This window comes from Columba livia, chromosome 14 (assembly GCF_036013475.1).
Source record: "Columba livia isolate bColLiv1 breed racing homer chromosome 14, bColLiv1.pat.W.v2, whole genome shotgun sequence".
NCBI classification, from domain to species: Eukaryota; Metazoa; Chordata; class Aves; order Columbiformes; family Columbidae; genus Columba; species Columba livia.
In genome coordinates, this window is record NC_088615.1 from 1,945,192 (window position 1) to 1,955,483 (window position 10,292).

The 10,292-nt window shown below is 56.5% G+C and overlaps 1 protein-coding gene across 1 annotated transcript in view; it reads right to left on the reverse strand.

Moving 5' to 3' along the window:
- The window catches only part of PPARGC1B (PPARG coactivator 1 beta), a 51,683-nt gene extending 44,623 nt beyond the window's left edge, over positions 1-7,060 (reverse strand). The window contains exon 1 of the mRNA XM_065029471.1: positions 6,871-7,060. Coding sequence (XP_064885543.1) covers positions 6,871-6,954 — 84 coding nt within the window. The 5' untranslated portion in view covers positions 6,955-7,060. The remainder of the gene's footprint in view (positions 1-6,870) is intronic.
- Positions 7,061-10,292: the final 3,232 nt, after the last annotated feature.

Sequence of the window (10,292 nt, forward strand, 5' to 3'; positions counted from 1 at the left end):
CCACTAAGCCAGCTCGGCTGCTGCGGGGCTGACTGGAGCTCAGCCCCATCAGTCTTGTGTGCGTGTGAAGGGTCATGGTGGTGTCCTGCTGGGACGTTTCCCAAAACACCCCACAGCTACATTTGCACTTTCTTCACTTAAAAAAAATAATAATGTAACTCCTACCCAGGCACTCTGGCTAAAAAGAAAGCAAGAAAGGGCTCAGCAAGAATGCTGCTGTGGCTAGGGGACAGCTGGGGCTGCTCAGGCTGTGGGTCCCCTCGTGGCAGGACAACCAGGTCCCAGCTGTCACTTGCATGCAGCAAAGCCCGCAGTTCCCCCTCATGCAGGCAGGAGGGAGGAGAAGAAACACGATTAGAGGCAGCTGGGCTTCCTTCCGCGCACGAGGCGCAGCCCAGCACGCTGCCCCGGCGGCAGCTCAGCCCCAGCAGCCCCCGCCTGCGCCAGGATGCTCTGCCCGCTCCCCTTCATCTCCCCCCACCACAGGATTTCCTTGCTCTTGATGCACATGAAAATTAGGAAATGAGGGCTCCTCAGGGACTAGGTGGGGAAGGCAGCGTTTGGCGGGGGGAAAGGATGACATCTCCCACACCCCTCTCCCACCGCCCCATACACTGGGGTCAGATGGGGTCCCGCAGCCTCCCCAAGCAAAGGCCGGGGAAGCAGAAGTGATAGCGGCGATGAACTCTCTGCAAACTGAAACAGGAACACAGGGGGCTGTTTCGGCCGGCGTGCTCCCTGCCGCTGCAGGCAGCGACCGCAGGGCGCAGGAGCGGTGCAGAGGAGGAATTCAGAAAATGCATCTCCGTGAAGATAGGCTGCCCTGCAACCGCGGCAAGAGCTCCAGGCACTCGTTTTATTCTCTGCCACCTCAGCACAAAAACATCCATATAAAGCATGTGCTGCTCTGTCCCGGGGAGGGGAAAAGTGTCACATCAGCCCTCCTGGCGCACCAGGGTCTCTCTGGCTCAGCCCCCATCACACGGGCTCCCCCTCGCCAAGGGCAGAGCCTCCTGCTCCCAGCTGTGAGGGCAAACACTTGGCTGCCTGGGCGAGCAGGGTGCATGGGAATGGTGGGTACGCACAGGCAGGTATAAAAAGCTCCTGTGATACTCCAGCAGGACCCTCATCGTGCTCCCCCAACAAAGCTGATGGTACGGGGGGGCACTTGGTAGGCACCCAGCAGCTGCCAGCTTGGCCTGGGGGCGGCAGGGATGGAAGATAAGCAAAGCGTTTTCCCTAAATCCCCGAGGGGATCAAAGGTTAGCCCCCCAGGGCTGCCACAGTCTCCACACCCCTAACCAGCAGATACCAGACTTGCCACATGGGCGACGTCTCCCCAGGAGGTTTCCAGCTCTTCCAGGGCCAAAGAAGATCTCCAGCTTTTTTATTTCCCTGTCTTAATTATGAAACAAACCTATGTAACATAGCAATTCACAGCAGCTTGACCCTGGCGAGGTGCAGCGAGACGGAGCATGGTAAGGAGAGGGCTGATCAGACCCCAAGCGCAGCCAGATCTGTGCAAAGTCCTTCAGCGTTTCTTGGAAGCTCCCATTATGAAAAAAAGCAGCAAATAAATAAATAAATAAATAGCCAGAGCTCAGGAAAAGTGCTGAAAAGCAGAACAGCCAAGTGATAAGGGAAGGGAAACACATTGGCTGGACGCTCACCCCGTGCCTATGGTGCGGCTGCCCCTGGAAGTAGGTCAGTACCTCACCTGACCACCCGCCCCATTAACCTCAACCTTTAGTCTCTGGCTCATTCCTACAAGCAGAGGCCGCTTAAAACATCCCCTTCCAGGTGCTCACAGAGGGTGGTTGGCCAGGCAGCGGGCAGGTGGTGAGAACTTGCCCTCCCCAGCACAGCATGTGGGCAGGGGAGCCCACTGCCTGCTCTTGGGGTGCGGGCAGGGGGCTGCCCCAGCCCGTGCCCCCCCAAGGACGAGGAATGCCACGTGGCCGGGACCATGACGGTCATCCCGGCACAGCCGCGCTGGCAGCGGTGGCTCCGGCATGTACAAAGTTCCCCCGCTGCTAAATCGCTTCAGGCTGCCAAGCAGTCACGAGAAATCTAAGCCCGCGCAGGGTTGCCATGGAGCAGGGCTCTGCCACGGGAGCCCAAAGCCGATTCCTCCAGCAAAGACGTTTGCCGACCGAGGCCCTGCCGGCACCTCGTGTCCCTGGCTCTTCTCACCCCGGCTCCTTGGTGATGGCAAAGGAGTACAACATGCGCGGTCCCAGAGCAGCCTCGTCTCTGGGGACAGCACGGTCCCAGCAGAGCCAGGGCCCCCTCTGTGCCAGAGAGCCCCACATGGCACTTGTGCTGAGCGTGCTGTGCAGGGATGGCGCCCCTCACGCCGGGGACACCATCCCCAAGGCCATCGGCAGGCAGAAGCGGTGGCTTTGGTGGCGTTTGCCCTGCAGGCACTGGGCAGCGAAGACACGGGCTGTCCCCGCTCAGCCTCCGCACCAGCTGGATGGGTGACGTCCCCTGTGGGTGCTGGCACATGCTGGCCAAGGGAGAGCATGCCTTTGCTGGCACTCTGCCTGCTGGCAACACGGACACAGGGCTCCCGTGCTCTGCCATGAGCTGCACCCCAACCCCACCACGGGAAATCTCTGAGCCTGGCGGGCTCAGCACGCTGGCAGCACAGCAAACCGCCTGCCACGAACCAGCCGCTGCATCCCCAGCTCCAGCCCCGTGCCAGGCACTGCAAGACCCATTCCTCAAAGCCAAGAAGGGGTTTGGGGCAGGAAGAGCATCCCCGGGGCATCGTTCGTTGGACAACCGACAACACTGAAATGCCAGAGCAAGTGGAGTTTCTAAGTACAAACAGGCTTTTGACATTGGAAAGGTTAATGTGGGAGAGAGATCTATCTCCTTCACAAAGCTCCCTTTGCCGGAGGCACTAGGTTGAGACCTTAATTATTCACCTGTTGGAGAGGTGCCTTTCCATTGTGGCACGAGACTGGAGCAGGGATGTGCAGGAAGGAAAGCCCATGGCACGGGCAGCGCTGGAGCCCTGCCAGGGTGGAGAGCACCCGGGGATCTGCTCCAAAGCAAGGGGGTGCCCGCAGGCAGGAGTGTGGAGGGGCTCCCTGAGGGGGCAGATTTCAGGCTAGCCCTCCTTCCCCCCGCAGCTGCTCTCCCGGCTCCGAGCGGCAGGCTCAGCAGCGCACCACACTCGCCATCTCCCGCAGCCACCGCTGCAGCTGCCGGCATCCTCAGCAACCGCCACCACCCGCCTTGCAAACGTATCAGCACGGCCTCTGCTAAATGCCACCATGCCACAGCCTCCCAGTGCCACCCGCAGACAGCGAGGGGGTCTCCAGCCCCCGCAACGCAGTGGCCCTTCAACCCAAGCTGCCGCAATTCAGCCAGGCTGCAGACACACTGTGCACAGGCCTCTGGGCTGCCTCAGTCATCCAGACACCCAAAAATCTTTGAGAGAAAAGCTGTGTAAAAGAAGAATATCGGTCTGCTCAGCGAGGACTGTCAGAAATTCGGGATGCATCCCTACGTCACTACCAGCAGTAACAATCCACCTGATGGACTGCTTTTCCACCCGGGGCTTCACTGTGCCTCCCGCGCTCATCAATGGATTAAGCTGTTAGCAGGAAGCTGAGAAGTTAAAGAGAGAATATTGTATTTCAGTTCATGTGATCTTTAAGCATCTCTCTGAGAAGCAGCTTGTTGGTTTGGGATTTATTTCCCCTGCTGCACTTTGTTTGGAGTTCTTAAACAAATGGAAGCTGTAAGATCAAACTGTCTCTGCCTCTTGCGAGGATGCTGAGCGCTGCCGGCCACTCCGCGGTGCTCTCGGCAGAGCCGCCGGGCTGGCACTTTCCAGCGCCTGGTACCAGCAGACGAACCAGCTCCAAACAGCTTTATGGCTCCGAGTGACAAAAAGTGGCACAAAACAGATTACGCGGGCCTAGAAATGACATGTTTTGAATCTCAGCAAAACCAAATCACTTTCTTTGCTTTTAAAAAGGGAAAAGGAGTTGTCAGGAGAACGGCAGACATCAAGTGAAAAACCCTGATTTTCTTTCTGTAGCAATGCAGGTACCACGTGAACCATCGCTGGCCTCGATATTTAAATAGAGGTTAGCAGGCATCCTCAGCAGAAGCCCATATAATTAAGGGACTGATACAAATACCATGTCAAACCTTCACTGTGCATCTCCCCGAGAGCCTGTCTGACACAAATACCATGTCAAACCTTCACCGTGCATCTCCCGGAGAGCCCTTCTGAGGATTCACCCCCTGCAGAGGAAGGAATCCCCTGGCACCCACACACACCCAACTGCAAAACCTACTGCAAAAGCATGGACTGGGGAGAAGCGTGGGGAAGAGAGGAGGGGAGTCAGAGTTCCTCAAGATTTCCACGAAGGAAACAGCTAATATTCATGATCTCGTGGCCTCCTGACATTGTAGCCTCGCAGGATAATCTGATCTTGTGCTGGAGCGCTGGGGACTTCGCGGAAGCAGTGTTCGGGCTTCATTGAGGAGTCAGTAACCCAGTTGTAAGCAGAGGCTCGTACAGTAGTAATGGGGAGAGACGTCAGCGGCCAGCCCGGGACCGCCTCCCGCTCCGAGTTACAGCGCAGGCATGTGACAGCAGCCCCGGCTGGAGCCCTCCCTGCAGTTTCATCAGAGGTTAAGGTACAAGCACAACACATGCTTACAACTTCAGGCTTTTCTTAAGCAAATCCATGCAAATCATAGCTGGGGAGGGGGGGATTTTTTTTCCTTTATTTTTTTCTTCTTTTTCTTTTCTTTTTTCCCCAGCCTTTAACCCCACTGTGCGTGCGGGACGGAGAGGAAATGCAATTATCAGAAGCAGGCGCGGGCCGGGAGAGCAAACACAGGCTGCACAGCACTGCCGAGGGAACCCGCAGCGGGCTGCACAGATCCCTTTGCTGCTCTTCACGCTATGCACCCTGCAGACGTCAAACTAGCACTGTGCGCCCATACCTATACTGCTCCCTCCAGTATAGTGCACATAGGGGAGAACGAGACAAAAAGAGAGCTCAGGCACAGCAAACCATACTTTAAGAGATGCCATAAAAATGGTCTCATTTCATTGCAGGCCATTTTGCAGTCCCAAATTTTGCAGGGGATATTCACAACATGGTGGTTTTGCACCACAGAAGGATGACAATTCTCAGGATTTTTCTCTTCCCCTAAGTAGTCCCTTTTTGAAACAAGATTCCTAAATTGGCATGTCAAATGCTGACAGAGAAAGCAAAACGAAACGAGCCTTGCGATGTGTGCTGCAATCACATGAGCTCTTCGTTTCATGTTAAGCATGTGGAGAACGGGCAGGTTATTGCAGGAAGAGGAGCCAGGAACTTTCACCTGCCCGGGGAGCAGCAGGTCTGGTGAGAGCCGCAGCCTTTCTGCCACTTCCCAGGGATGCCATCCCATACAACCAGCTGCCTCTTCTCTAGCCGACGGTTCCCTCAGCATTAATAAATCCATCCAAATCAGAAAACACAAACCGCTTACAAAATCTTCTCGGCCTACTTCTCACCCTTCCTGACCCTTCTGCTGTAATCAACCTGTCAGCAGCTCTTCGTTAACAACCAAAGATGCCACCTCCCCCCGGCTCTGCCCCCAGCGAGCTGCCCGGGTCCCGTGCCAAGCGGGCGGCTCTGGAGCTGGTGCGTGCAAGGAGAGGCGCCCAACCACATCAATCTAGCTGGTGGCAAGACCTGCCTGGTTCTGTCTGGCACATGTACCAGGAGCAAATCTGATTTACGAAGCCTTGAGATCTTATTTGTTTTGAACCCAAACAGCAGGATTAGTCCCCGTCCCATTCCTCACACACACGGTCCTGCTGTTTGCAATCAGGTGAGAGAGCAAGGGTTGGGATGAATGTGCTAGCTTCACAATCGAAGCTATTTTGTAATCTGTTGTTATGAAAGTGAAGGGCTGGAGAGATGATATATAACTACAGAAAACTCTTCCCACTTGCACCAGTCTCATCAATCCAACTGTAAAATGTGCGGTTGTGCTCCAGATCAGTCACGGCTCTTGCTACTGCCCGGCTTATTGTATAGCGCCAGTCTTCCACCCCCCAAAATGGAAAAGCATGCAAGCCCTATAGCCAGCACGGCTCGCTCTCGTGATCGTGCGGGAGCTGCCAAGGAGCCTTAATCTGATTTTAATACCCAGCTCAGTCCAAAAGTGAGCCCATCCACATTTTGGAGCCGTTGACTCGCAGCACCGAGACCCCTCTCCCTGTCACCCGCCCCGTTCCCAAACCGCCATCCCCCAAGATCCCAGCCCGTATGCGTGTAACTGACGCTCGGCATGACTCATCCCACAGCCCGGCTCTTATCAGCCCCCACCGCGCAGCCCCCTGCGGAGCGCCCCCCCGCACCGCGGCGTCCCCCTCCCCACCTCTGCAGCGGGGGGGCTGTTGCAAAGGGGTGTGTGAGGGGGTGCCAAAACCGATCGACCCATCAACTTGTCCCCCTCCCTCCCAAATTCCCCGCGCGGGGGGGGACGCGGGAGTCCACGTGCGAATGGTGCTGAAAGCGCCGGCGGGGCTGCGGGGCTGCTGCCGCGCCAGAGCCGCCCCGAGGCCACGGGCACGGAGAGAGCTGCGGGGGCGGCCGCGTTCTGCGCCTCCCCCCTCCCCTTATTTCCCCCTCTGCGCATCCGTGGAGCAAACGGGACCCCCGCAGATCCTCCGGGCACCTGGAGTAAGAGCCGGCCCCCGCACTTCCCCCAGAGGGGGGATGCGGGAACCGGCTTTTCCCCTCCATGTGCCCGGGAAGCGGGGAGTCTGCCGCCTTCCCCCCGGCAAGTTGCACCGCGCTGCGGAGCCGGACAGCAGAGCCCCTGCACCGCCTGCCCTACCTGGCTGTCAGCGAGGTAACTGAAGACGAAGGAGGAAAGATCCTCATCGAGCAGAGAGCTGCAATCCGGCCCCGGCTCCGCCATCTTCCACCTCCGGCTGGGGCTGAGGCGGCACCGAGCATGCAGCAGGCGCGGCGGCGGCGGGGAGCCGGGCGGCCGGCGGGGCGGAGCCGCCCGCAGCCCCCGCCCGCCGGCTGCGGAGCCGGGGAGGGCGGCGGGGGAGGGACGGGGGCGGGAGGGGGCGGCCGCGGGGGGAGTGCCCCGTGGGGCTTGCGGCCACGCGCGGGACACGCACCCACTTCAAGCACTTCTGTGCGCAGCTTAGAAGTGCCCGCCCTTAGAAGTGGGGGCACCCCGGGGTGCTGCCAGCATCACAGTGCACTGCTCAACAGTCCCCAGATCACCCCGTGTTGAGATACATAAACCCGGAGTGCTCGTGTTGAGCAGAGGGTCACATCCAGGCTTAACTGGGGACACTTCCATGCTTGCAGAGTGCACCATGGGGCTTGCAGCCACACATGGGGCACAAGCACCTTCCTGCAGGACATGCACCCACTTTAAGCACTGCTGTGTACGCCTTAAGAGCCCAGCCCTTACAAGTGGGGGTACCCAGCACCAGCGGGCACTGCTCAACATCATCCCATCCTGAGATACACAAACCCTGAGCGCAGTGTGGTCACTTCCAGGCTCGGTGGCTCTGCACTGGAGTGGGGCCAGGTGGCTGAGAGCAAAGAGCAACAAGAAAGAAAAGACCTGCAGGTTTCTCTCGTTTTCATCTCAGTGCTCATCCCACTGTTGCTGCGAGCATCTTGATGACATGCACATCATTTTTCTGTCTCAGGTTTCGAGGTGTATGCTAAAAGCCCTTTCAGAAATAATTAATGACAGGACGAAAAATCTCATGAATGTTCTATTTACTTACCTGTAGCAATTAAATGGGAAAGAGCATGGTTTGGCACTACAGCCTGAATTAGCCGATACACAACCAAGCAAGTGGCAACACCTGCAGCTTAACGGCTCCAGATTCTCAAGTGCCTTCAGGTGGATCAGTGTAAATGGTTGATGAAGCAAAGCAATATGGAGCAATGTAGGTGTTGGGCTCCAATGGGTGAACAGAAGGTGCTTTTTCCTCTGGTAGGAAAGGCTTGTTGCCTGTCTGTGTTCCTGCCTTGCTATTGTTTCAAAGGGAGAGCTGTTTCTAGCCACTCTTTAATACCCTCCAGCCCCGCTTTGGTTCAGTACATGCTATGAACACCACGCAATGCAGCAACACTGGATTTTCCCTGATGATCCCAAGCCTTGCATCAAAACATGTCAGCACCCAGCGTGTGTAATATCATATGGCTGGTGAGAGCTGGGCTGGGACAAAGCTGCTGCCAACTCTTCCTCATTGCTGCAGCACTTTATTACTAATTACCCTTATGAAGTGCTGAAACAGTTACCCAAGGTGCTTTTCAAGCTGATCTGCCAGCTATGAAACTTCTGTTCCCGTGGGTGGGAGCTCTGGGCCCAGAAAGGCGGCTGCGGGGATGCGGCTCCCGGCCGGCCCAGCACAGCCCTGGCCAAGGAAACTTCCTTGCTCTGGGGCACGTGCAATTTCCTGCAGACCAAGACTTGAATCCCCAGTTGATCCTGCTGGCCAGTGATCTGGAATGCATTCTTCCCCTAGTCTCCACTTTGCAGAAGATGCAAGCTCTGATATCTGTGGAGACAGGAGGTGCGCTGAGAACAGGAGGGATGTTTGCCCCGTCAGAGGAAGAAGCAGGACTGGAGGGCCTCACTATCAAAGCAGTCCTTTGGGAGGAATTTGTTGCACAAAAGGCGAGGTTCTTGTTTGAGTATCTCGTGATTTCCTTTAAACCAGTTGTGCTCAGATAGGAAGTAACCATTCGTGGGAAGTACTTGTGAAACATTCTAAAATCAAGCTGTGCATAGCCACGTGTTTCAGAAATACCTTTTCCCATCTGGTGTGTGCAAGCAGAGTTCCTTTCTCCTTGCTTTCTAACCCAAGAAGACAAGCCCTTTACAGTCCTCGAGTGGCACAGCTCACGGGCCGTGGGGTGCAGTGATCCCCATGGTGGGCTTGGACAGGATCTCGGCAGCACAGAGGAGAATGAGGAAAGCAGAGCCCAGCCTGTGCTGCTCCATTTCTCCTCTGGACAAAGATGGGTTAGGGCTTCTTTCAGCCAAGCAGGCGAAACTGGATGGGACATCGGGGTCAGGCTGCCCTTGTGCTGAGAGGGGGTCAGACGGCAGCAGAGATGGAGCAGAACAGGGGCATCTCAGAGTGCTGGACTTGTCGCTACTTTGGGGTTTCTGTGGGATCCCGGAGGATGAAGTACAGTTGCTCACGTGGCTACAAGTCACTGTTAACATGCTCCAACTTTTGCTGCTGACTGCTCTGGACTTCTGCATAGTGCAAGCATTTTTCTATGCCTTTTGGTTTTTGCACGTACAGAACAGAGTTCACACCACTTCCCTGCGCCCTGGAGCTGCTGGGGGGATTGTTTCAAATAACACTCCTAGAAAGGGCTTCAAAAGCACCAGGAGAGAGGCGAAGGAGGACAAGATGTTTCACCTGGTATTGTCTCCACCTTCTCAGAAGTCAGTCACGTGGCAGCCTCAGAAATACCCACAGCGGGTAAAGAGGGCATTTGATCCACGGTACTCCAGTGCAGTGGCGTGAACAGGATGTTATATTCCTCGTGTGCGTGAACCCTTCTCTGCGCACAGAGTGACCGTGCAGTTTCATGAAGTGATCACGGTTTTCCTCTTCAACCAGAACCTGAGCTTTCCAAGCAGGAGAGCTGATAGAGCGTACGTTGTATGTATGTACTCAAAGAGGTATGAGCTGCAGCTGGGCAGAAACGAGCCCCCCAGGCCCACCCCTGGTCTGTGGCCCCAGCGGAGCCAGAGCACCCTGCGGCACTGCAGCTGGCCGCAGCAACGCGGTGCTAAACCCAGAGGGGCTGGGGATACTATTACCAAGGTAAAATGTAACAGGAAAATCTGCAAATGCCCTTTCAAAACAGCAGGGAACAAATAATGTCATTAGGCCAGCAGTCAGAAGGGGACAGGGTTTGAAGGTACCCTTAGCCTACCAAAGGACATATGTGCTGGAGCTGGCTGGAGCCAATGAGCGGCAGCTGGGCAGGAGACACCCTGCGCTCTGCAAACTCCCGCCTTGGGTTTCATGTTGCAGCTGCCCCTATTTGTGGATGGGAAAATGTTGTAAGGACCGGGAAGCGCGGGTGGTGAGAAACAGCGGCAAATGAGGCTCCTCCGTGTTGCAACATCCCCAGCTTCTGGTGGGTCCTCACCAGCCCCCCGTGCTGTGGCACTCTCTCCTGGGCACCAAAATTAAATGCGGTCCCAGGGAGAATTTGTGTGGCAGCCACTCCAGCTGGGGACCCAGGGGAAGG